This window comes from Anomaloglossus baeobatrachus, chromosome 9 (assembly GCF_048569485.1).
Source record: "Anomaloglossus baeobatrachus isolate aAnoBae1 chromosome 9, aAnoBae1.hap1, whole genome shotgun sequence".
Classification (NCBI taxonomy): domain Eukaryota; kingdom Metazoa; phylum Chordata; class Amphibia; order Anura; family Aromobatidae; genus Anomaloglossus; species Anomaloglossus baeobatrachus.
Genome location: NC_134361.1, coordinates 119,699,030 through 119,726,158, shown reverse-complemented (window position 1 = coordinate 119,726,158; position 27,129 = coordinate 119,699,030). Strand labels below are relative to the sequence as shown.

General features: G+C 44.1%; 1 protein-coding gene across 1 annotated transcript in view; it reads right to left on the bottom strand.

Annotated features, from left to right (window-relative positions):
- Positions 1–12,041: 12,041 nt before the first annotated feature.
- The window catches only part of MED12 (mediator complex subunit 12), a 166,217-nt gene continuing 151,129 nt past the window's right edge, over positions 12,042–27,129 (bottom strand). The window contains exons 36-44 of the mRNA XM_075323968.1: positions 25,956–26,333; positions 25,675–25,819; positions 25,244–25,434; positions 25,059–25,136; positions 24,590–24,813; positions 24,344–24,491; positions 24,078–24,269; positions 14,015–14,096; positions 12,042–13,817 (exon numbers count right to left, since the gene is read on the bottom strand). Of these exons, the coding sequence (XP_075180083.1) occupies positions 13,774–13,817; positions 14,015–14,096; positions 24,078–24,269; positions 24,344–24,491; positions 24,590–24,813; positions 25,059–25,136; positions 25,244–25,434; positions 25,675–25,819; positions 25,956–26,333 (1,482 nt within the window). The 3' untranslated portion in view covers positions 12,042–13,773. The remainder of the gene's footprint in view (positions 13,818–14,014; positions 14,097–24,077; positions 24,270–24,343; positions 24,492–24,589; positions 24,814–25,058; positions 25,137–25,243; positions 25,435–25,674; positions 25,820–25,955; positions 26,334–27,129) is intronic.

Sequence of the window (27,129 nt, the reverse complement as noted above, 5' to 3'; positions counted from 1 at the left end):
TTCACTAGTGTAAGCAGGAGAGAAGACAGCAGCTGCAGAACTACAAGGCTCAGCATCCTCCATCCCGGACTGTATGCAGTTTTTTGCCAAAAAAGAAAAAAAAAATGACGTGGGCTTCGCCATATTTTTGTATGCTAGCCGGGTACAGCAGGCAGGTACGGGCTGCCCCCAACCCCCAGCTGCCTATTTGTACCCGGCTGGGAACCAAAAATATAGAGAAGCCCTTTTTTTTTTTTTTTTTATTTCATGAATTTCATGAAATAATTAAAAAAAAAAATGATGTGAGCTTCGCCTAATTTTGGTGTCCAGCCGGGTACAACTAGGCAGCTGGGGATTGGAATCCACAGTGAAGGGTGCCCAAGCTTTCTGGGCACCCCCACTGCGAATTGCAGTCCGCAGCCACCCCAGAAAATGGCGCTTTCATAGAAGCGCCATCTTCTGGCGCTGTATCCAACTCTTCCAGCTGCCCTGATGCCGGGTGGCTAGCCGGGTAATAATGGAGTTAGGGCTAGCTGTATATTATCAGCTAGCCCTAAGCCCGAAATTCATGGTGTCACGCCAATATTAGACATGGCCACCATGAATTTCTAGTAATGATAGATAAAAAAAAAAATACACAACACACAGAAAAATATTTTTATTAGAAATAAAACACAACACAATTAGTGACTCCATCTTTATTGAAATAAACCCCCCTCCGCAGTAATCCTGGGTTAGGGTCCCGCGCCGTCCAATCCGGATCCAATATCATCTGATCATTGGGGAAAAAAAAAAAAATGGGTGAACCACCCCTTTAATGCAGAACTAAAAGTCCCCCATTGATTGTGAGAGCAGCCCCTCACTTCCACCTGTGACGTCATTGCCCCAGCAGAGAGGCGCGCGTGCACACACACATATTATACGCGCGCACACACACACATATTATACGCGCACACACACATTATACACACACACTATACACACACACACTATACACCCTATACACTACACACACACACACTATACACACACACACACACTATACACACACACACTATACACACACACACACACACACTATACACACACACTATACACACACACACACACACACTATACACACACACACACACACACACTATACACACACACACACACACTATACACACACACTATACACACACACACACTATACACACTATACACACACTATACACACACACACACTATACACACACACACACTATACACACACACACTATACACACACACACACTATACACACACACACGCGTGCGCGCACACACATCATACACGCGTGCGCGCACACACATCATACACGCGTGCGCGCACACACATCATACACGCGCGCGCGCACACACATCATACACACGCGCGCACACACATCATACACGCGTGCGCGCGCACACACATCATACACGCGTATATGTTTCTGAAGATTAGCATTTTACATACAGCCGGAGGGAGGGAGAGAGGGAGGGTGGAACAGGCAGCGCGGGGGGGGCGGGGAACTCCTGCATAACCCGCCCGGACATCAGGAGAGAGGGAGGAACAGGCTGGAGGGGGGGCGGGGAACTCCTGCATAACCCGCCCGGACATTATCTGCAGAGGTGCACACGTCAATCAAAAAGTGCACGAAATTTCAAACTTTATAAAGTTGGATTTCACTGACTAAACACCCGAGCTGCCCCCTGATGGTATGTACACAATGTGCCTGATAGTGCCAGCACTGCACTGGCTGCAGCTTAGACACGAAAATCCTGATGATTGGTTCCCTTTAAAATTTTGAAGCTTCCGTCGGCTCCTTTTATGAACTCTGAGCTTTAGTTCCTTCCATAAATATTCTACTGGATTCAGGTGATTGGCCGGGTCCTTATAGCAGCTTTTTTTTTCCTCTTTTTCTGAAACCAATCGCGATTTTTTGGCTGTGTGTTTGGGATCATTGTCTTGTTGAAATGTCCACCCTCATTTTAACGTCATAATCCTTATAGATGGCAGCAGATTTTGTTATCAAGAATATCTCGGTACAGGGTGGGTATTACGGCATCCAAAGATCAAGACTATATTCAGCCATTATTTTACAGGCTTGTCTAAATGTTGTTGAGCAAACTGTAAATGCACTTGAACATGTTTGTTTTCAGCAATAGAGTCTGGCTTGGTGAGCGTGCATACAGGCCATGGACATTGAGTGCATTACTTATTGGTGTCTTTTAAATAATTGTACCGGCTAATTCCATATCTTTCTGTAGCTCACCACAGATGGTCCTTGGCTTTTGGACAACTCTTCTGATAATTCTTTTCACTCCTCTGTCTGAAATCTTGTGGGGAGCACATGGTCATTGTCAGATTATGGTGAAATCATGTTCTTTCTACTTCCAGAGTATGGCCTCAACAAATGCTCACTGGAACCTTTTGTAGTTTAGAAATTCTTCTGCAATCAATGTCATCAGTATGTTTGGCAACATTAAGGTTGCAAAGGTCTTGAGACAGCTCACTAGTTTTACCCAACATGAGATATTTCTTGTGTGGCACCTTTGGAAATGAGACACCTTTTCATAAGCCATCAGCTGCACCAGCTGATATTTTTCACTAAGTGGTATGATTGCTTTTTTTTTAATTAAATATTCTTTATTAAACATTTTTTTAACTTTTTACAAACAGAAAAGACAGTGTACTATAATACAAAAACATCTGCAACTTGCATAAATACAAAACTAGTGCGCACATTCTCAATGTCATTTTACATTAGACAGAGTAGGAGGAAGAAGGACCAATAGAAGAGCAAAGCTTAAAAATTATCATAACATACAGTTAAGTCCAAAAATATTTGGACAGTGACACAAGTTTTCGCATTTTACCTGTTTACTAAAAGATATTCAATATACAGTTTTATAATCAATATGGGCTTAAAGTGCAGACTCTCAGCTTTAATTTTAGGGTATTCACATCCTAACTGGAGTAAGGGTTTAGGAATTACAGCTCTTTCATATGGAGCTACCCTCTTTTGCAAAAGACTAAACGTAATTGGATAAATCTCAAAAGCTCTTTAATGGGCCGAAAGGGCTAATCCCTCATTAATCCATTACAAATTATGCAGGTAAAAGGTCTGGTGCCGATTCTAGGTGTAGCATTTGCATTTGAAAGTGGTTGCTGTGAAGCCACAATACACGGTCAAAGCAGCTCTCAATGAAAGTTAAACAAATTATCATTAGGCTGAAAAAAAAGGAGAAATCCATCAAAGAGATAGCAGAAATTATAGGAGTTGCCAAATCAACAGTTTGGTACATTCTGCAAAAAAAAAAAGAGAGAGCACTTGTGAGCTTTGGAACTCAAAAAGTCTGGACGTCCTTAGAAAACAACGGTGGGGATGATCACAGAATCCTTTCCATGATGAAGAAAAACCTCTTCACAACATCCACCCAAGTGAAGAACACTCTCCAGGAAGTAGGTGTTTCAGTATCTAAGTTTACCATAAAGAGATTTCATGAGAGCAAATACAGATTGTTCATGACAAGGTGCAAATCATTAATCAGCCTAGACTTTAAAAAAAAACTAAAAAAACCCCCAAACATTTAAAGAAGCCACTCAGCTCTGGAAAAATATTGTATAGACAGATGAAGCTAAGATAAACCTTCAACAGAATGATGGATAGAAGAAAGTATGGAGAAGGCTTGGAATGGCTAATGATCCAAAGACCATCACATCCTCTGTAAAACATGGTGGAGGCAGTGTGATGGCCAGGCATGCATGGGTTCCAGTGGCCCAGGGTTAGGCTGCTTTCACACTACGTTTTTTTAACATGCAGTCTGAACGTTTTTTTAACGCAAAAACGGATCCAGTGAAAATGCGTTTTCATTTCAATGCATTTGCAATGGACTCTCGTCAACATGCGTTCACATGCGTTTGCGTGCGTTATAGTGAGGATCCAGCGACTTGCAGTTTTTTAACATTTTTCAAAAACGCTACTTGTAGCGTTTTTGAGCTGCTTCCAAATACTGCAAATTGCTGGATCCTGACTATACTGCATTCAAATGCATGTGAACGCTGGCATGCTGATAGACAGGATCCTGCTTGCTCTACTGAGCATGCACAGAAACTAGCCTCGGGTGATCAGTCTCTCTCTCCCCCTCCCTCTCTCTCTGTCCCTCTCCCCCTCCCTCTCTCCCCCTCCCTCTCTGTCTCTCTCCCCATCCCTCTCTCCCCCTCCCTCTCCTCCGCCTGAGAGCTGCGGACACTCGTAACCAAGGTAAATATCGGGTAACCAAGCAAAGCGCTTCTCTTAGTTACCCGATGTTTACCTTGGTTACGTGTGCAGGGACCCGGCTCCTAGCAGCTGCAGATGCTCGTAAGCAGGATCTGCTTTTACAGCAAAAAAACTTTCATGATGCATGTTAAAAAAACGTAGTGTGAAAGCAGCCTTACTAGTGTTTATTGATGATGTGACTGAAGACGAAAGCAGCTGGATGAATTTTGAAGTGTACAGGGTGATACTTTCTGCTTACAATCAACTAAATGCAGCAAGGTTGATCGGATGGGACTTCAGAGTGCAGTAGCTCTTCATTGGAAAATGACCCAAAACATACTGCAAAAGCAACTCAGGTTATTTTTAAGGCAAATAAATGGAATATTCTTTAATGGCCGAGTCAATCACCAAGCTGCATCTCACATATTTAACACAAAATGTAAGCCAGAAAAACTCACAAACAAACAACTGAAGTCAGCTGCAGTAAAGGACAAAAAGCCTCAAAGAAGAAACCCAGTGTTTGGTGATGTCCATGGCTTCCAGACTTCAGGCAGTCATCGTATGCAAAGAATTAAAAATGAACATTTTATTTATGGTAAAGTTAATTTGTCCAATTACTTTTCAGACATTGAAATGAGGAAGCTTTGTAGAAAATTGGTTGAAATTCCTAAACATGTCACATGATATTTTTGTTCAACCCCTTTAATTAAACCTGAATGTCTACACTTCAATTGCATCTCAGTTGTTTCATGGTAAATAAGAAATAGTGGCCTGCAGAGCCAAAATCACGAAGATTCGGTCATTGTCCAAATATTTCTGGAACTGTACCTAGGCATGAATAGTCACAAATAAATAGAACTGAAAATGACTTGTCAGAAGTATTATGATACTGAAACATCTCATGAAGAGATAGGTTGTTAAATCAGGCCCAATCTGAATCTAGCAAGCGCTCTGGACGCCAGTCCTGAATTGTCTATCCAAGGTGCCCAGATTTTATCAAACTAATTAATACAATTCATTTTAATGTAAATTTGCTTTTCCATATTTATTACCCAATTTATCTTATCTACATATTCAGATATCACAGGGGGTCGCTCGGATAACCAGTGCGGTGCCAGTAGTTTCCTGGCCATGTATAGAATTTGGGCTACAGTTGTTTTGCCATAATCATCAATGAACAAATTCTCGACATATCTCAGCCCACATACCAACAAAGTAAGCTCTATATCAATCAAATATACCCTACTAAGAGTGCTTGTGACCGCTTTCCAAAATCGTTCCAGATTCAGGCAGGACCACACTATGTGCAACAGGTTCACAGCTTGTATTTTGCATCTATTAAATAAGGGAGAAGAACGTAGCCCTATATCGAATAAGAACTGTGGGGTATGGTATTTATGGTGGAGTAGGTACAGTTGTGATAATCAATGGGGCTCACTCAGGGACAAATCAGGAACTCTTTCCAGGATTTCAGCCGACTGGTTATTCTCAATGAGGCCCAATTCACCCTCCCATTTTCCTATCTAGTGTATTAGCATGATGTTTAAGACATCCGTATACAGAGTAGAAATTAATCCCCTTGATCCCCCGTTCTGATCAATCCTGCGAATAATACAATTTTGGGGAACATCGCCATCAAGGGAAAGCCTTTCAGCTTGATATGCGTGCCTTGATTGCAAATATTTATAGATTTCGTTGTGGGGCAGGCCAAATTCTATCGGAAATTGGGAAAAGACCACCCACTAAGATGTGAGAAAATTTGTATATTCCTCTATACTTCCAGGTGTGAAAGCCCAGTAAGGCCATGCATGGAAGGAAGCCACAAAGTCTCCCACAACAAGGTGAATTGTGAAACCCCATCAATTTCCTGTAGGATTCTTACTTTCTAACATATTTTGTGTATCAAGACTACTATAGGAAGGCTATCTGGCAAAGACAAGGTCTTAGCCTGAAATGTCGCATACAAGTCCAGCGGTTTAAAATATTGTTGAAGTAGCAGACACTAGAGACCACCTTCCCCCGGATCATACCAACCCCAAATATGCTGAAGTTGGGCTACTATAAAGTATGCCAATGGGTTTGTTATCACCAATCTCCCTGACCTCTTGTCCCTCTGCAACGTTTCTAATCTAATTCTAGCTGTGTTTCCCCAAATTAACTCTGAAATTTTTAATTATCAGCACAAGATTCAGAGTTTCATATTCTACCAATTTCGTGGTCATGTTAATACCCAAATATTTAACTTGCGATACCACTTGCAGGACTGAGCTCGCGTAGATTGCAAGGTTTTTACTATTAGCTATCGGGAGCAGGACCGATTTATGCTAATTGATGACCAGAAAATGTCCCAAACTTTTCAATAGTGTCCATTGCTACCCTTAAGCTAGATGATGCATCCGCTAGGAACAGGAGTATGTCGTCAGCATAAAGGGCCACCTTCTCCTCCACATTGCCCCTTCGGAAACCTGTTATACTAGGATATCTTCAAATAATCGCCGCGAAGAGTTTATTCGCCAATGCAAAGAGTAGGGGAGGGGAGAGAACAACCCTGTCTTGTGCATCTTTTTAAGGTAAAGCCCGGGGAAAGTCCTCCATTCACTCAAATCCTAGCCAACGTGCTACCATACAGTAATTTAACCTAGGAGATAAAAGTGGACCCCAGGCTCACCTTTTCCATTACTTTCCATAAATATTCCCACTCAACTAAGTCAAAGGCTTTAGCCGCGTCTAGCAAGCATACGACTGTCACTGGTATTATCTACTGGTAGTTGGAGATTAAGATATAACCTACGGATATTGACTACTGTGGACCTACCAGGCATGAATCCCGATTGATCCTCATGTATGACATTGGCCATTACAGTGCTCAATCTCGTGGCGAGAACTTTGGCTAAGATCTTAATATCAGAAGAGAGCAGAAAGATGGGTCTATATGAGTCAGCATGAAGGGGATTCTTACCCTGTTTAAGTATTGCTACTATTACCGCCTCCTGCATAGATTGTGGCAAGGAGCCCTTCTCCGACACTTTTTGAAATGTAGTGAATAACTGCAGCAGCAATGTCCCCAATTTTTTTTTTTTATACCTTTCCATTGCCAAACCGTCTAGTCCTGGTGATTTGTTACTGGTCATAGATACTACTGCGGTTTGTATCTCCTCTAACTGTATCACACTGTTAAGATAATTTCAATCCGCCTCTGATATTTTGGGGAGGTGAACATCATTGAGATATAGAGATATTTGTTCCCTTGAGCATGAGAGTCTGGAACTATACAATTCTTTGTAAAAGTCAGAGAAGGCCTTTAAGATATCATGAGATTGATTAAGTATGGTGCCCTCTATTTCTTATTGCGCCCATGAAAGAGTTCCCGGTGTGGGTCTTCACAATAAACGCTAACAAGTGACCAGCCTTCTCCCCCTCTTCAAAAAAGAATTGTCTGGAAAACAACAATATATTTTTGGCTTTTTCTATAACATGGGTAATATAAGCGGTCTGCGCTGCCCTCCACTCTGCCAAATCCTCACGCGAGCTGGACATAACAAAATGTTTCTATGTAACCCTTACCCTCCCCTGATGAAATATCCGAAATTGATGTGTTTTAGTTTTGGACCTATTAATAGCTTGGATCAATATACCTCTTAGGCCATGTACGCACTAGAAAGTGACTTTTTCTTAAGGAAAATCTGGACCCTCTTAAAGAATCCCACACCTGCAGTAAAAAAACGCACCAAAACCGCAGAAAAATCCGCATGCGGTTTTACCGCAGAATTTCCGTAGGTTGGTCCCTGCCGAATTTTACCATTATCTATGCCAAATAATGCAGGTACCTGCAGAAAAGAAGTGACATGCTCATTAATTCCACAGCAGAAACTCCGCGAGTATAAAAAAAAAAAAAAACGCAGTGTGCACACAGCATTTTTTAAAACCCATAGGATTTGCTGGAAAATGACTGCAGCAATGTTAGACACATTTTCTTCAGCAAATAGACGGCAAATCCATGGCAAAATCCACGGTAAATCCGCAACGTGCGCACATAGCCTTAAAAAGGTTTTCAGAGATTCCCATATAGTGTTCTGTGAAGCCGAGCCAACATTATCATTGAAGTAATTGGTAATAGCTTTCTCGACTAAATGAGAATCTATGATCTGCAACCAAAAGGGGTTCATGGACCACGTAGTAAGAGATCTTCCAGGGTCGTGCAAGAGACAAGTCCAGGACCAAAAGGGGAGTGATTGACAGACGTCTAGGTAAATATTCTATACTAGCTGTAGTACCCTGTCTCTCTCCCACTCTATCTCCCTCTGTGTTTTTCGCTCTATCGCTGTTTCTCTCTGCTGCCGGTCTCTCTATCCATTTCTGTGTTTCTCGGTCACTCTGTCTCTCTCTATCCATCTCTCTGTCTCTCGCTCTCTCCCCCTTTCTGCTTCTCTCTCTGTCCTTCTGTCTCTCCCTACCTGTCCGCCTCTCCACCAAAATCATTAACTGACACATATGCTGTCTTGTTCTAAGAATATCCTTTGTTGAGTGTAGCAACCAGAGCTCCTATTAATGACCTGTAGCTCCCAGCTCTATTGATTTTAATGTAAGCAGGTTTTTGGGCAAATAACTCTAAAGTATGGGGTTAAATTTTCCCCTCAAAACATAGTCTATGACGTTCCCTGAGTAAAATGAGGCAGCTGTGCAAAATTTAGCGGACATACACATAAACACAGCTTTATATATTAGACTAGCTGTAGGACCCAGCAACGCCCGGGATAGTAAATAAGTGTCTCTCTGTCTGTCTTCCACTCTTTTGGTCTCACTCTGTCTCTTTTTACAGTCTGTTCCTCCCTCTGTCTGTCCCTCTCTCCACTGAAACCATATTAACTCACACATAAGCTGTGTTATACACTAAAGGGGGCTTTACACGCTACGATATCGTTAATGTTTGGTCGTCGGGGTCAAGTTGTTAGTGATGCACATCCGGCGTCATTAACGATATCGCAGCGTGTGACACTGACCAGCGACCTTAAGCGACCTCAAAAATGGTGAAAATCGTTCACCATGGAGAGGTCGTCCCAAACTCAAAAATCGGTAAGGGTTGTTTATCCAGGTGGTTCATGCGGCAGCACACATCGCTATGTGTGACACCGCAGGAGCGAGGAACGTCTCCTTACCTGCCGCCGGCCACAATGAGGAAGGAAGGAGGTGGGCGGGATGTTACGTCCTGCTCATCTCCGCCCCTCCGCTTTGATTGGCCGGCTGCTTAGTGACGTTGTGGTGACGTCACTGTGATGCCGAACGTCCCTCGCCCTTGAAGGAGGGATTGTTCGGCAGTCACAGCGACGCCGTCGACCAGGTAAGTATGTGTGACGCTGCCGTAGCGATAATGTTCGCTACGGCAGCGATCACAAACAATCGCATGCACGACGGGGGCGGGTGCTTACACGCTCGCTATCGCTACAAATTGCTAGCGATATCGCTACCGTGTAAAGCCCCCTTAAGTGTCCTTCGTTGCCTATAGTAACGAATGACCTGTAGCAAAATAGAAGCAGGGCTGGGATTGGTTGCTATAGGCCAACTGATAAATATCCAGGGTAACTGTGAAAACAGCCAAAATATTACCTCAAACATCCAAACAGTTTCTGTGTCTGTCTCTTTGTGTGTATGTCTCTTTCTTTCTATGTGTTTCTTTCTTTTTATGTCTCTCTCTGTCTTTCTTTCTGTGTGTCTCTTTCTTTCAATGTGTCTGTGTGTTTCTTTCTGTATGTGTGTCTCTCTTTCGGTGTCTCTTTCTGTGGGTCTCTCTTTCTTTCTGTGTCTCTTTCTGTGTTTGTCTCTTTCTGTCTGTGTGTCTTTCGGTGTGTGTGTATATCTTTCGATGTACAGTGAAGGAAATAATTATTTGATCCCTTGCTGATTTGTAACCCACTAACAAAGAGATTAACAGTCTATAATCTTATAGGTAGGTTAATTTTAACAGTAAGAGATAGAATATCAAAAATATAATATAGAAAATCAGGATCTTCGGTATGGAGCTCCCCTGGCTTGCGACCGCTCACATACCCATCCAGGCCACTCCCCTGGTATGATTGCTTTCTAGCTACTGATAGATTACAGCTGGTGTCATGACTTTCTATGGCTTTTGGCTCTGCTCTTCATTTGTTCAACACATTTTTCCTGTGTCATATCTCATTACTACACAACTCAATTTATGGAATCCTGTGGTTCAATTTCATCACCTGTGTGGACTGGATGAGTTGTTCCCAACACCTAGTAAGAATTTCATGTTGATACCTCCTTTAGAAATGTGTTCAATACTTACAAGGTGCTTCTCAAATTACAATATCACCAAAAATGTAATTTATTTCAGTAATTCAATACAAAAAGGGAAACGCATATATTATATAGAGTCATTACACACAGAGTGATCTAGTTCAAGTGTGTATTTCTGTTAATGTTGATGATTATGGCTTACAGCCAATGAAAACCAAAAAGTCATTATCTCAAAAAAATAGAATATTATATAAGACCAACTGAAAAAATAATTTCAAACTCAGAAATGTTGGCGCCTATTGAAAAGTCTGTACAGTAAATGCACAGAATACTTGGTCGGGGCTCCTTTTGCAGGAATTACTGCATCAATGCGTCGTGGCATGCAGGTGATCAGCCTGTGGCACTGCTGAGGTGTTATGGAAGCCCAGGTTGTTTTGATAGCATCCTTCAGCTCATCTGTATTGTTGGGTCTGGTGTTTCATCTTCCTCTTGACAATACCCCAGAGATTCTCTATGGGGTTTAGGTCATGCGAGTTTGCTGGCCAAAAAAACACAGTGATACTGTGGTTATTAAACCAGGTATTGGTGCTTTTGGCAGTGTGGACAGGTGCCAAGTCCTGCTGGAAAATGAAATTTCCATTTCCAAAAAGCGTGTTGGCAGAGGGAAGCATGAAGTGCTCTAAATTTTCCTGGTAGACGGCTGCGCTGACTTTGGTCTTGATAAAACACAGTGGACCTACACCAGCAGATGACATAGACATGGCTCACTAAACCAACACTGATTGTGGAAACTTCACACTAGACCTCAAGCAGCTTGGATTGTGGCCTCTCCACTCTTCCTCCAGACTCTGGGACCTTGATTTCTAAATGAAATACAAAATTTACTTTCATCTGAAAACACCACCTTGGACCTCTGAGCAAGTCCAGTTACTTTTCTGCTTGGACCAGGTAAGATGCGTCTGGTGTCGTCTATTGGTCATGAGTGGCTTGACACAAGGAATGTGACAGTTGTAGACCATGTAGTGGATACGTCTGTGTGTGGTGACTCTTGAAGCACTGACTCCAGCAGCAGTCCACTTCTTGTGAACCTCCCCCAAATTTTTGAATGACCTTTTTTTTAATCCTAGCAAGGCTGCGGTTATCCCGGTTGCTTGTGCACCTTTTTCAACCACACTTTTTCCTTCCACTCAACTTTCCATTAATATGCTTGGATACAGCACTCTGTGAACAGCCAGCTTCTTTAGCAATAACCTTTTATGGCTTACTCCCCTTGTGGAGTGTGTCACTGACTGACTTCTGGACATCTGTCAAGTAAGCAGTCTTCCCCATGATTGTGTAGCTTACTGAACCAAACTAAGGGACCATTTTAAACGCTCAGGAAGCCTTTGCATGTGTTTTCTTGTAATTTTTTGAGCTAATGACTTTTGGGTTTTCATCAGCTGTAAGCCATAATTATCAACACTAACAGAAATCAACACTTAAAATAGCTCACTCTTTGTAATGATTCTATATAATATATGTGTGTCCCTTTTTGTATTGAATTACTGAAATAAGTTAACTTTTTGATGATATTCTAAGTTATTGAGAAGCACTTGCAAAGTGCACCTTCCTACCTACTCGCTTTCTCTCTCTCTATCATCCTCCTCTTCTTCTTTGATTCACGGCTCTCACTTCCACAAAAGGAAAAGCCAGCAGGTGGGAAGGTGAATATAAATTATTAGCCCAGCCATGAAGTTGACCTGACATCACTGCGGCCTGCCCCAGTCACCATAAGTGACTGGGCTGTGGGCGGCGAATCACCGCTCATCACAGCCCAGCATCTCCCTGCTCTCTCCTTCACTGCAAGCAGGAGTGATGCTGGGCTGTGAGGATCGATGAAACGCCGACCACAGCTCAGTCACTCATGGAGACTGGGGCCCGCTTCGGTGATATCAGGTCACCTGGAAGGTGACAAGACTTCACCGGACATAAGAGGTCACTGAGCCTGGGGGTCACGCAATGGGGATGAGCGGACCGCAATAGCGCCGCTCGTAGGCACTATTGCCAACACAAGGTATTTGAGATAAGCCTTGTTTCTCAACGTTATATTGAAGTGTCCAGTAATGCTAACTAGTGAAAGGTCTGATATGCTCTAGTCATATGTACCTTATCTGATGCACATAATTGTTGCGTTAGAATCTTGAAAAAAAAAAAGTGTTCTGTGTGATCTGTAAATATTTATTTTATAAATTACTGAAAAGTCCATTGAGTTTCTTTTTTTGTAAATCATGATGACTTTCATCTTTATACACCGCTAAAAGGAATATTAAATATTGATATACCCACGTAAGAAAAAAAAATTAAAAATACTTTATATGGGGTATTTTATCTGCATTAATACTGTATAAAAAGTCCCCTTATGGTCTCCTTCTCAGTTCAATGAACAGTCAATTATAGCCTTGACCAAATACATTTGGAGTGGAATCTTTTGATATATTTATTGGCATTTCATTGTCTTTCATTCGTGGCCTCTTAATGTGACTTGGGGTAGAGAAACAGTGCAATGATACAAAAATGCATTTTTTTTTCTAGCTCGTTTGGCATAGCAGAAGCAAAATGAGAAGAATAAGGAAAAAGTATAGCTGCTTGAATTATGCAATTTGAGATGACCGTACGGTTTATCTGGAAGATATGAACTACAGTAGTTTTAAGGAGAGGCACATGCACAAATACCCCAATGGTATGTGCACAAATACAACAAGACAGAATACTTAGGAGGGTGTGGAATTTCATTATGTAGGCTATGAAAATTCCAACCAGCAATGTGTTCCACCTTCTGGATAAAATCTAGATAGGCCAAATGAAATACCACTCAATTTGGGCATATTTAGGGGCTGTACTTCACTGCTTACAAGAACAGGGAAAGAGCAAAAGTAGCATCTGTCACCAAGTTAATTCATGTGCCTGAGATCAGGTTGCAATATAAATAGGTTAGAAAATGACAATTTACTTATTTGATTATCAAAATAATAAAAACTTTTTTTTGTTGAAAGGTAAAAGGTCCATAAGACTCAAAAGCCCTTGCTCTTAATTTAAGGGAACAATGTGACATTCTAGTTCCCCACCATATTATTATACAAGAGTCCAGGTTTATAAATTTCATATGCCATGACACCTAGTAATTGTCTTTCTCCTTCACAGTAGTCCAGTAACACTGTCTTCAGTATCAGAGGCCCGTCTTCTGTGTCAGGAGGGAGCCAAAACAGAGCCATGACCCATAGAATTGGAGCCATAAATCAGAAACGCCCAAATGGATTGGAAGCTTGCTGTGGTTGTGTGTCTGGAAAGAGAAAGAGAATATTAGATACTCGGCACCCAGAGGGAGGGAAAAACAAAGCACTAAGTGCTGCACACACGGTTAGAAAATACTTTATTGTTGCAGGGTACTCAAGTGAACATACATTATTTATGAACAGCAAGGTATACAGGGAGAAGACAAGGTTAAACTGGACAAGAGCTTCTGCAGGGAGTACTCACTGGATAACTGCTGTTGTAGTTGTCGAACAAGAGCCGCCGTCTGTTGCTGCTGCTGCGTTTGTTGCAGACCTTGTCTTGGAAACTAAAAAAAAAGGTAGAACATGTAAGATATATAGAAAAAAATACATGTAACAGGAAAAGTAGGAAAAAACTATTGAGAACTCTTTTTAAAACATGGTTCACCTTCAAGCAAGACTACAACGCTAAACACACTGCCAGCACTACTATGGATGGGTGAGATCAGGGCATATCCATGTGTGTGACCAGCCCAGCACAGTCCAGGCCTAAATCCCAAGAAGAACCTGTGACAAGCCTTGAAAATTTAACATACCTGTACCAAGACCAAGTCTGTCCCTTTAATGTAGGCTCTGTTTCCCCGCACAGATCGGCTGATCTAATCACCTGACATGTGCAGCTTACTGGCGGAAATCCCCCAACGTCTGTTAGGCCCTGTGCGCACTAGAAAAAGGATTTTTCTCAAGAAATTTCTTGAGTCTGAAAGACTAGCGTACTTGTGTTAAAAAAACGCCCCAATAACACATGCGTTTTTACCACGTTTTTGATGTGTTTTTAAAGCAGGTTGGTCCCTGCGATTTTTTACCATTATCTAAGGCAAAAAATGCAGGTACCTGCAGAAAAGAAGTGACATGCTCATTCTTTTTCTCAAGAAATTCTGCAGAAAGAATTTTCTTGAGAAAGAAATGCAGTGTGTGCACAGCTATTGTTTTTTTCCCCATAGGTTTTGCTGGGGAATGTCTGCAGAAAGGTTACAACCATTTTCTCAAGAAATTTCTGCAGCAAAAACACAAAAAAAGCAGGTAAAAACGCAGTGTGCACAGGGCCCTAACTAGTTAAATTCCACTGTAAATCTGACAGCAGGATTTGACCCTTTCACGCCAGAGCCTGTTTTTGCCTTCATGCCTGGCCAATTTTTTCATTTCTGACCAGTGTCACTTTGAGAGGTTATAACTCCGGAACCCTTCAACGGATCCCGGTGATTATGAGATTATTTTTCCATAACATATTGTACTTCATGATAGGGGTAAAATTAAGAAGATATCTTTTGCGTTTATTTGTGAAAATATTGGAAATTTAGTGAAAATTTAGCAATTTTCAAACTTTTAATTTTTATACCCTTAATCCAGAGAGTTATGTCACTCAAAATAGTTACTAAATAACATTCCCCACTTGTCTACTTTACATCAGCGCAATTTTTAAAACAATTTTTTTTTATTAGGAAGTTATAGGGGTCAAAGTTCATCAGCAATTTCTCATTTTTACAACAAAATTTACAAAACAAATTTTTTTTTTTTTTAGGGACATCACGTTAGAAGTGACTTTGAGTGACGGAAAAAAGAGAATTTTGTTACTTACCGTTAATTCTTTTTCTTATAGTTCCGTATTGGGAGACCCAGACAATGGGTGTTTAGCTTCTGCCTCCGGAGGACACACAAAGTACTACACTAAAAAGTGTAGCTCCTCCCTCTGAGCTTATACACCCCCTGATGAGCAGACTCAGCCAGTTTAGTGCAAAAGCTGAAGGAGAATAGCCACCCACAAGTAAAACAGAGCAAGAACTGGAACAACCGGAGCCTCTGTCTACGACAACAGCCGGTGATAACACGCGGAACAAGAAATTGCCAACAGGCAACAGGGAGGGAGCTGGGTCTCCCAATACGGAACTATAAGAAAAAGAATTTACGGTAAGTAACAAAATTCTCTTTTTCTTTATCGTTCCTTTGGGAGACCCAGACAATGGGACGTCTCAAAGCTGTCCCTGGGTGGGAATAAACAGAAAAAAGTAAGAAGTAGGCAGAACCTAACTTCACAACTGGGCGACAGCCGCCTGAAGGATGCGTCTGCCCAAGCTCGCATCTGCCGAAGCATGAGCATGCACTTGGTAGTGCTTTGAAAAGGTATGCAGGCTAGTCCACGTGGCAGCCTGACAGACTTGTTGAGCCGTAGCCTGGTGCCTGAAAGCCCAAGAGGCACCGACAGCTCTGGTCGAGTGAGCCTTGATCCCCGGCGGGGGAGGCACTTGAGAACACTGGTAGGCATCCGAAATGGTCGACCTAATCCAACGGGCTAAGGTCGGCTTAGAAGCAGAAAGGCCCTTGCGCCGACCTGTGGTTAGCACAAAAAGAGAAGTGCACCGCCTAAGAGCAGCGGTGCGAGACAGATAGATCCGGAGAGCACGCACCAGATCCAGAGTATGCAGCGCTTTTTCAAAGCGATGAACAGGAGCCGGACAAAAGGAAGGTAAGGTAATGTCCTGGTTAAGGTGGAAGGGAGAGACCACCTTAGGGAGAAAGTCCAGAGTCGGACAAAGAACCACCTTGTCTTGATGAAAGACCAAAAAAGGTGACTCCGAAGAGAGCGCAGCCAAATCGGAGACTCTCCTGAGGGAAGTTATGGCCACCAGAAAGGCCACTTTCTGTGAAAGACGAAACAAAGAAACCTCCCTAAGAGGCTCAAAGGGGGGTTTCTGCAAAACCGTGAGAACCAAATTAAGGTCCCAGGGATCCAAGGGCCGCCGGTAAGGCGGAATGATGTGAGACGCGCCCTGCATGAAGGTGCGGACCTGAGCCAGCCGGGCGAGACGCCGCTGGAACAGCACTGACAGAGCTGAGACTTGTCCCTTGAGAGAGTTGAGGGACAGTCCTAGCTGCAGACCGGACTGTAGAAAAGACAGAAGGGTCGGCAAGGAGAATGGCCAAGGAGCATGGCCGGAAGAGCGACACCAGGACAGGAAAATCTTCCAAGTCCTGTGATAGATCTTGGCGGAGGAAGACTTACGGGCCCGAGTCATAGTGGAGATAACTTCCGGAGGAATACCAGAAGACGTCAAAATCCAGGACTCAAGAGCCACGCTGTCAATTTGAGTGCCGCAGAATTCGGGCGGAAAAACGGACCTTGTGAGAGAAGGTCTGGACGGTCCGGGAGATGCCACGGCACCTCTACGGACAGATGGAGCAGGTCTGGGTACCAAGCTCGCCTGGGCCAGTCCGGTGCAATGAGGATGACTCGACGGCCCTCCATTCTGATCTTGCGCAGGACTCTGGGCAAGAGAGCTAGAGGGGGAAAACACGTAGGACAGACGAAACTGGGACCAGTCTTGAACCAGAGCGTCCGCGGCAAAGGCCTGAGGATCGTGGGAGCGAGCCACGTAAACCGTAACTTTGTTGTTGTGACGGGATGCCATTAGGTCCACGTCCGGAGTGCCCCATTTGCGGCAGATCGACTGAAACACTGCCGGGTGCAGGGACCACTCGCCACTGTCCACGGTTTGACGGCTGAGATAATCTGCCTCCCAGTTTTCCACGCCTGGGATGTGGACTGCGGATATGGTGGACTTGGAGTCCTCCACCCATTGAAGGATGCGTTGTACCTCCAACATTGCCAGGCGGCTGTGTGTCCCGCCTTGGTGATTGATGTAGGCAACCGCTGTCGCGTTGTCTGACTGGACTCGGATGTGCCTGCCCGCCAACAGGTGGTGAAAAGCCAGAAGAGCCAGAAGCACAGCTCTGGTTTCCAGCACATTGATCGAAAGGGCTGACTCGGACGGAGTCCAAGTGCCCTGCGCTCTGTGGTGGAGACATACCGCTCCCCAGCCGGATAGACTGGCATCCGTGGTGAGGATCACCCAGGACGGGGCCAGGAAGGAGCGCCCCTGGGACAGAGAGAGGGGCCGAAGCCACCACTGAAGAGAGCTCCTGGTCTGTGGCGACAGAGCCACTAACCTGTGCAAGGAGGAAGGCCGCTTGTCCCAACAGCGGAGAATATCCAGCTGCAGGGGACACAGATGGAACTGGGCAAAGGGAACAGCCACCATTGACGCCACCATTTGACCCAGCGCCTGAGGGAATAACGGCGGGGCCTCAGTAGAGAGCGCACCGCCAGTTGGAGGGACTGCTGTTTGACTAAGGGCAACTTCACAAGTGCCGGCAAAGTCTCGAACTGCATCCCTAGGTACGTGAGACTCTGGGTCGGAGGCAGAGTAGATTTGGGGAGATTGACAAGCCACCCGAATTGGGCTAGAGTGGCAAGAGTGAGCGAGACACTCCGCTGACAGTCCGCGCTGGATGAAGCCTTGACTAGAAGGTCGTCCAGGTAAGGAATCACTGCCAACCCCTGTAGGTGCAGGACCGCAATCACTGCTGCCATGACCTTGGTGAATACCCGAGGGGCTGTGGCCAACCCGAAGGGGAGAGCCACGAATTGGAAATGATCTTCTCCGATTGCAAAATGTAGCCAACGCTGGTGAGAAACTGCAATTGGCACATGCAGATAGGCATCTCTGATGTCGATGGATGCCAGGAAATCCCCTTGGGTCATTGAAGCAATGACTGATCGCAGGGACTCCATGCGAAAGTGCCGCACCTGAACATGCTTGTTGAGAAGCTTGAGATCCAGGATGGGCCGGAAGGAACCGTCCTTTTTGGGAACTAGGAAGAGATTTGAGTAGAAACCTCTGAACCGTTCCCAGGCGGGCACCGGTACAATTACTCCATTGGTCTGCAAGGATGCCACGGCCTGTGAGAAGGCGGCGGCCTTGGAGCAGGGGGGGAGTTGAAAGAAAAAATCTGTTTGGCGGGCTGGAAGAGAATTCTATCCTGTAGCCGTGGGAGATGATATCTCTCACCCACTGATCGGAGACGTGTTGAAACCACGCGTCGCTAAAGTGGGAGAGCCTGCCACCGACTAAGGACGTTGCTGGCGCTGACAGATCGTCACGAGGGGGCTGCCTTAGCGGCAGCACCTCCTGCGGTCTTCTGTGGATGCGCTTTTGGGCGCCAGTTGGATTTCTGGTCCTTGGCTGAGTTAGTGGACGAGGCCGAGGGCTTAGAGGACGACCAGTTGGAGGAACGAAAGGAACGAAACCTCGACTGATTCCTACCCTGGACAGGTTTCCTGGTCTTGGTTTGTGGCATGGAAGTACTCTTCCCGCCAGTAGCTTCCTTAATGATTTCATCCAGCTGTTCACCGAACAAGCGGGACCCAGCAAAAGGGAGCCCAGCAAGGTACTTCTTTGAAGAAGCATCTGCCTTCCACTCTCGAAGCCACAAGATCCTGCGGATAGCGAGGGAATTAGCCGAAGCCACCGCAGTGCGGTGAGAAGCCTCCAGCATGGCAGACATGGCATAGGATGAAAAAGCTGAAGCTTGGGAAGTTAAGGTAACCATTTCGGGCATAGATTCCCTGGCGAGGGAATGCATCCCCTCTAGAGAAGCAGAGATGGCTTTGAGAGCCCACACTGCTGCAAAAGTCGGGGAGAACGAGGCCCCCGCTGCTTCATATACGGATTTGGCCAGGAGGTCAATCTGGCGGTCAGTGAAATCCTTAAGGGAGGTGCCATCAGCCACCGACACAACGGTCCGGGTTGAGAGCCTAGACACCGGGGGGTCTACCTTTGGGGACTGAGCCCACTCCTTGACCACCTTCAGGTGGAAAGGGAAAGCGGTCATCAGAGCCACGCTTTGGGAAGCGTTTGTCAGGACCGGCCCTGGGCTTGGCCACAGCGGCCTGAAAACTGGAGTGGTTAAAGAACACACTCTTCACTCTCTTAGGCGAGGTAAACTGGTGCTTTTCTGCTAGAGAGGGTTGCTCCTCTGATACTGGCGGATTGAGATCCAGTACAGAATTAATGGAAGCAATCAAATCACTAACATCTGAGTCACTTTCGGACAGATCAATGGGGCACATGGAGTTAACCTCCGAGCCCCCCGTAAAGGCATCCTCCTCATCCTGCGAGTCAGCTCCTGAATCAGAGCCGCAGGACAAGGAAGGAGAGGGGACCCTGCGTCTCTTCTTAGGAGGACGGGGTATGGGACCAAATGAGGAATCCTCTGTGAGCTCCGGTCCTGAGAGACCCCTAGCAGCCGAGGCACCCTGTGAGGGGGGCTGATGCATGTTCAGCAAAGTCCTGGACAGATGTCCCATGGAGTCAGCAAAAGACTGGGAGATAGACCTAGAAAAGGCTTCTACCCAAGCCTGAGGTTCAGGCACAGGAGCAGGAGCAGCCTGAGAGACCACTGGGTGTGAGACTCCAGGCTGAGGCACCGCCAGGTTAGAGCAGGCATCACAATGTGGGAAAATGCTCGGTTCAGGCAGCAGGAGCTTACATGCAGTGCATACTGAATAAAGCTTTGGAGCCTTGCTCCTCGTGTGAGACATGCTGCTGGAGTGGAGGCTCTGCCAGAGAATGAACCCCAGAGAGTATTAACAGAGGTCCACAACCGGAGACCGGTTGTGGCTTACCAGACCGCTGAAGCGGTGTTGTGTGCCCTCCAGATCCCAAAGCCCGAACCCCCAAGCACAGCACCTCAGCAGAGATGCTGCAGACCAGCGCTGCAATGCAGAGAGAACGCTGAAAAAATGGCCGCCGGAGCGAAGAGAGGGGGCGGGGCTTGCTTGAGGAGCGGGAACTGGAGGGCCATACAGGGGAGGGGACACACACAGCAGTGGGGAGTGTCCCTCCCCTGCACAGAACGGCCGCCGGGAGGAGCCGAGCCTGTCCCTCTGCATGAGAGACAAGCGAGGTCAGTGAAACCGAAACTAGGCCTCCGGCGAAGCCGGGGCCTAAATTTGAGCGGCGTGGCCGGCGCGCAGGCACCATCGGCGTGGTTCTCAGACGACAGCTAGAGAACCCGCCGGAAATGTCAGAAAACACAATCAGCACACTCTCCCACAACAATAAAGTACAGGGACCCGGAAAACTAAACGTTTCAGGTACTTAGCTTGCTGAGACGCAGGGCCATGTCCCTGGGGATGAGTGCTCCGGTCCAGCAGGGTCCTGAAGGGCTGCGGATGGAGACCGGTCTCCTGCCAAGCATGGAGACCGTGCTGGCTCCCACTTCAAGCCAGAGCCCAGGAGGGATGGTGATGGAGCACGGCATGTAAGGCTCCAGCCTAGGAATCAACCTTACAACACCGCCGACACAGTGGGGTGAGAAGGGACATGCCGGGGGTCCAGACGTGGACCCCACTCTTCAATCTCGTTCCAAAAGGAAAAAATCATATGAGAATGCATGTGTGGATGTATGCCTCCTGAACACAAAGCGATAAACTGGCTGAGTCTGCTCATCAGGGGGTGTATAAGCTCAGAGGGAGGAGCTACACTTTTAAGTGTAGTACTTTGTGTGTCCTCCGGACGCAGAAGCTAAACACCCATTGTCTGGGTCTCCCAAAGGAACGATAAAGAAATACCCAAAAGTGACACCATTGTAAAAACTGCTCCCCTCACGCTGCTCAAAACCACATCCAAGAAGTTTATTAACCCTTTAGGTGCTTCACAAGAACCAAAGCAATGTTGAAGGAAAAAAATGAAAATTTTACTTTTTCCACACAAAAATGTTACTTTAGCCTCAAATTTTGCATTTTCACAAGGGTATCAGGAAAAAATGCATCATATAATTTGTTGTGCAATTTCTCCTGAGTACGCTGATACCTCATATGTGGTGGAAATCAATTGTATGGGGGCACGGCAGGGCACAGAAGGGAAGGAGCGCCATTTGACTGCAAAATTAGCTGGAATCATTAGCGGACACCATATTGCGTTTGGAGACCCCCTAATGTGCCTAAATTGTGGAGCTCCCCACAAGTGACCCCTTTCTGGAAACTAGAACCCTAACAAAATATATCTAGATGTTTGGTGAACACCTGGAATCCTTGGGGGCTTTACAGAATTTTATAACGTTGAGCCGTGAAAATAAAAAAATACATTTTTACCACAAAATTGTTACTTCAATCAGGTAGCTTTTCTTTTCCACAAGGGTATCAGGGAAAAATGCACTAAAAAATGTATTGTGGAATTTCTCCCGAGTACACAGATACCTCATATCTGGTAGAATTCTACTATTTGGACGCACACCAGGGCTCGAAAGGAAAGAAACGCTATTTGAATTTTAGAGTGCACAATTGTCTGGAATAGATAGCGGACGCTATGTTGTGTTTGGAGAGCCATCCATGTGAGGTCTTATTTTCTGCGGGACGAGTTGACGTTTCTATTGGTACCATTTTTGGGTACATAACATTTTTGAATCGTTTTTTATTCTAATTTTTGGTATATAGAATAACATGAAAACAGCAAATCAGGAATTATTTTTTGCAGTTCAGTTTTACCATGTAATGAATATGGTAAATAAAAAAAAAATAAATGTAAAAAAATTGCACTTTGTGAATTTTTTTCCCATTTTCCAGTACAATATATCGCAGAATTAATTGGGTCATTCAAAAGTATAACTCGTCCCGCAAAAATCAAGCCCTCACACTGCTGTACTGACAGAAAAATAAAAAAGTTATGGCTCTTGGAAGAAGGGGAGGAAAAACGAAAAAGAAAAATTGCAGCGTGGTGAAGGGGTTAAAAAGTGTATTTTTTATAAATATCTACACACATTTTATTATAGATATTTGTATAATACGAATACTTTATTGCATTTAAATAAATCTCTTCTTGACTGCACACACATACACTGGAGATCAAAATTAGAGAACCCACAATTTCCTAAATGTTGCAGTCATTGTATCATCCTATGTGATTATATCCTAACATGATGAAACTCAGTATTTTAAGTTTATTTTATAAACTGAATTTATTGTAAAGAACATAATAAAAATGTAAATGAGATCAATGAAAAAGAACACTGATCAAACAGAGAACACTTTCAGATACCTGCAAGTTATTGGTGTTAATTTAATACCTGGTACTAATTTTCTTAATTATCTGATAAACCCTATGTAACTGGCAGAATAACTTTCCAGTTTGCACTGACTATGCAAAAATGGTGAGCCGTTCCAATGTGACTGAAACCCTCCTGCAGCAGGTTGTCCAGATGAAAGTAAAAGAGCTGACCCTAACAGCCATCGCAAGAGAAGTTGGTGTTTCCAAGTCTGTGATTTCAAGAATATTGCATCTTTACAACATCACAAACTCTTTCAAGTCCCCCAAAAAAGCTGGTCGCCCTCAAAAGACAAAGGCAAGAGAGGACAGGATAATGCGGAGACTCTCCATAGGTAGTTGTTTCAACACTGCAGCTGGAATTGCTCGCCAGGTCAGCACTGAACAGAGAAAGGATCGGTCTCATCATACAGTGTCACAACGTTTAACAGCGTTAGCAGAAAGAATCAAAAGGCTAGACTCCCCTTTGGTGAGGAGCGTGTTGTGTGGACAGAGAAGTAGTCCACATTTCAGTTTGGTGATGAAAGAAAGTTTATTTTATTTGCGTCTGATGGGAAACATTATGTTCCTTGACAAACTGAGGAAGGACTGAACCCAAACTGTGTTAAGAAGTCAGTGAAGGGTGGTGGAGGAAGTGTCATGGTTTGGGGAATGTTTTCTGCAGCAGGAGTTGGACCTCTCATACAGCTACATGGCAGAGTGAATGCAAGTGTGTATCAGAACCCTCTTCAATAACACGTGGCTCCTTACTTGCGTTCATCACTCAATCAGCCAACAATTTTCATGCAGGACAATGCCCCCTGTCACACAGCTAAACGGGTAAAGCAAATCCTTTGAAACAATGAACTGGCCAGTCAAGAGTCTTCATCTAAACTCAAGAAAACCTCTGGAAAATCCTTGTTGAAAAAGTTATGGCCAAGAAACTCACAACAGAGAACTGTGGAAGAGACTGGAGGAAGAGTGGACCAAAATCACACCAGAGCAGTGTGAGAGACTAGTGATGTCCTGTGGCCACAGATGTGCTGAAGTCATTCAAAGCAAAGGCCTGTACACGTCCTACTGATTGAGGACTGTTTCCTTCAGAAAATTTACTTATCTTTCTCTGTGCTACAGTCATTGCTGTTCTATAAAGGTTTTATGTTGATAAACTTTGGATATTTTGTAAAACCCTGTTCTAGTGGCATGGTGTACCCCCTACAAAAAAAACAAAAACCTTCAAATTTTCAACAATTTAGATTACATTATTTCTGAAAAACGTAAGTGACCATATATTGTTCTCTAATTTTGATCTCCAGTGTATATGTTAAAAATTATCTATCTAAACACACGTCAATATTTATGGGTGTCTAATGGGACATGCAAAGCTGAAAGTGAACATAATTTTACCATAGGTTGCTGTGGTGCCAGTGTCTGCATGCCAAGTCCTGGTGGCTGTCCTTGGGTCTGGGCCTGTGGTACTGCTGCTACCTGCTGAGGTTGTTGCTGTGGTTGAGGTGGTGCCTGGGGCTGAGGTGGTGCCTGAGCCTGTTGTTGCTGCTGTTGTTGTTGCTGCTGCTGTTGCTGTTGTTGCTGCTGCTGCTAATAAGATTAAGACCTGTCACAAGTCTGGACCAATGTCTTTTACTTCTTACCGATATGTTTTATTCACTTACCCTTAACATTTGTTGTTGCCTCAGATACTGCTGTTGCTGTTGGTCTGGTAACATCTGAGTGGGCCGTATCGTACCTTGAACATTTTGTGCCGCCATATGACCCATTCCAGCCATCATGCCAGCCTGCTGCATTTGTTGGTGTGGAAATCTGTTGGAAGATAGTACAAAAAAAAATGCAAAAAAGTAAATAAACATAACAACAACAACAGCAGCACACTACACATATTTATAAAGTAGTTCAAGTACCTCTGTCCCGTTTGGGGATTATGACTGTAACCAGATGCCTGCTGATGAACATAACCACTAGGCCTCTGCGGTATCTGTCGCACCGAGTCAAGGAGCGTTCCACCAGATGGAGGAAGCGTACCAGGATAGGACTGCGTGTTGTATGCAGATGGCACTAAGCCACTAGTCTGCGACGGAGGAGGATGCTGTTGCATGGGTACATGAGAAGTATATGTCGTATAACCCTATCAAAAAAAAAGAAAAAAAGAAAAAAAAAAACGACAGTCATGAAAAGATATACAGTTAGTAGAAAGCAATGTAAGTTGTTATTAATTTAAAACAAGCCATCTCATCAATATCAAGTCATTAATTTTCCGTACTCAACACCATAAGACTATAAAAGGTTTGTTTTTGTAATATTATATATTTCTGCAAAGAATTGTTACAGAGAAGACTGACCGGAGTCATGTAGGCTGGTTTTCGCACATACCTGGGAGGGTTGCATAGTTCCATATGGAGGTGTTGGTGTCATCTGTCGGACAGGTTGGGTCATCATACCCTGCGTCTGCTGAGGGACAGAGTATCAAGTAGTAAATACAAGGCAGGTGTGTCTACTTCGTAGTTTTGTTTATTAATACATTTATGCTGGCTTTAAACCATCCAAAAATCACTCACCAATTTGGCCTGAAGATGTTGTCTTAGCAATTGACCCTGGGGGATAGGAGGCGGCGGTCTGTACATGATAGGCTTGTAATCCATCATCCCTCCTACACCTGGGGGAACACCACCTCCGTAGGGAGGTCGGGCCTGAACCACCTTTACCATATTCATGCGAGGAGGTCGATATGTGTCCAGACGTGGCCCACCTGTAGCACGATGGCAGAACAGTGGAGACTAATTAACAAAACCAGACTGAAATGTGGGCAATAATCAATGTATTCAGATACTGTGCAGCGTACAAAATGGATTTTGGAATTTAGCATCAGGGCACCTATGTAAAGCCATAAATATGCTTCTTCACAGTTCAATGTTCAAGTTCCACCCTCAAGTGCATGTTATAGGGTTGGATGTTCTGTAACACTGGGAATAAAATCTTTAAAACTCACCAGGAGGTAAGGGTTGATTCTGTGTGTACATGCTCTGTGCTCCATAGGGCAAACGAGACATGGACCCCGCTCCCTGGGTGTGGAGAAGGTCAGTAGGAACTCCCATTTGATAAGGCATTGATCGTCCTCCAACAAGCCCATAATCCTAGATAAAACACAAAAAATAAAGATGCACGTTAAGGTGTGTGCAGTGTATTATGCAGAAGCGGATTCCCAGTACTAGTATGTAATAAGAAAGTCATGGTAGAATCGCATACATTTGTGCTGGACAATTTTTATACCTCTCCCTTGTTTGCTGGTTGACGAGTCTTCTTGTTTTTCTTGCTTTGTTTTTTTCGCTCGTCACTGGGACCTGTGCAGCCTCCTCCACTCTTATCCACCTTGAGGGGCTCACTCAGCTTCTTATCTGGCTCACTACTCGTTGGAGTAGGTGGCTCCTCATCTTCAGGGGGCAGAGACAATGGCTCCAAGTAGTAATTGCGTGGCTTAGGCTTTAGATGCGTGTGGTACAAAACCAATCTCTGTTGCTCCTCCAATCGAGAGACACGTCGGTCTACGCGCACTGTACCAAACCATCCCCAGGAGAGAGGCGCGGATTGTTTCAGACCTTCAAAAAGGTCCCAAGGGGAAATTTTCTGCTTGGTGGAAACTTGAAGCCCCTATTAATGTAGTTCACAAAGATAAAAAAAAGTGTTTGTAGGAGTAAAGAACTGGTAAACACAAAATTATACAAAATTGAAAATTTTCAACAAGGTCTTTGGCCAATCTCACATTTTTACATTCTGCTCAGCTTTACAGATAAGGTGAATAAACTAAAAACTGCAAAAGCTCAAAGGCTGTATTGTACAACTTCTTCCCACGGGGTAAGCTCCGCCATGTCTTTATTTTGGTATACAACCATTAGTAGCTATGAAACTATTTTACATTGGTTTATTTTTATATTATATTTAGTTTATTTTTATCATAACATTTTCACCTAAATGACGACTGTTATCTTCATCATTTACAAGATAGACTTTTTTTTATATTTTGAGAAAATTTTCAAATTCTGTGTACTTTGCCAATTAACATCATAATATATATATTTTTGTGGTTGTAGAAATTGGAAAAGTTGTTTTTATAGTCTCAAATACCTGCATTTAGGGATAAAAAAAAATAAAGTCCCCAAAGCTGGACAACCCCTGTAATGTAAGTGACGGTGGTCAGTTATTTATCCAGCAAGCCGCTGCAACAACTTATTGCTCAGAACACGGCCGTAGTCACTTACATTATGCTGCAAAGTAGCAGTGGCATAATGCAATCTTTGACTGACGTCATGCTTAAAGCTCCATTTACAATTTTTATTAACTATCCGACATTTTGTATCAAAGATAATTTGAAAATCATAATGATTATTAAAAGGGGAATCGGTCATCAGGTTTTTGCCACCTAATCTGAGAGCAGCACAAAGTGAAG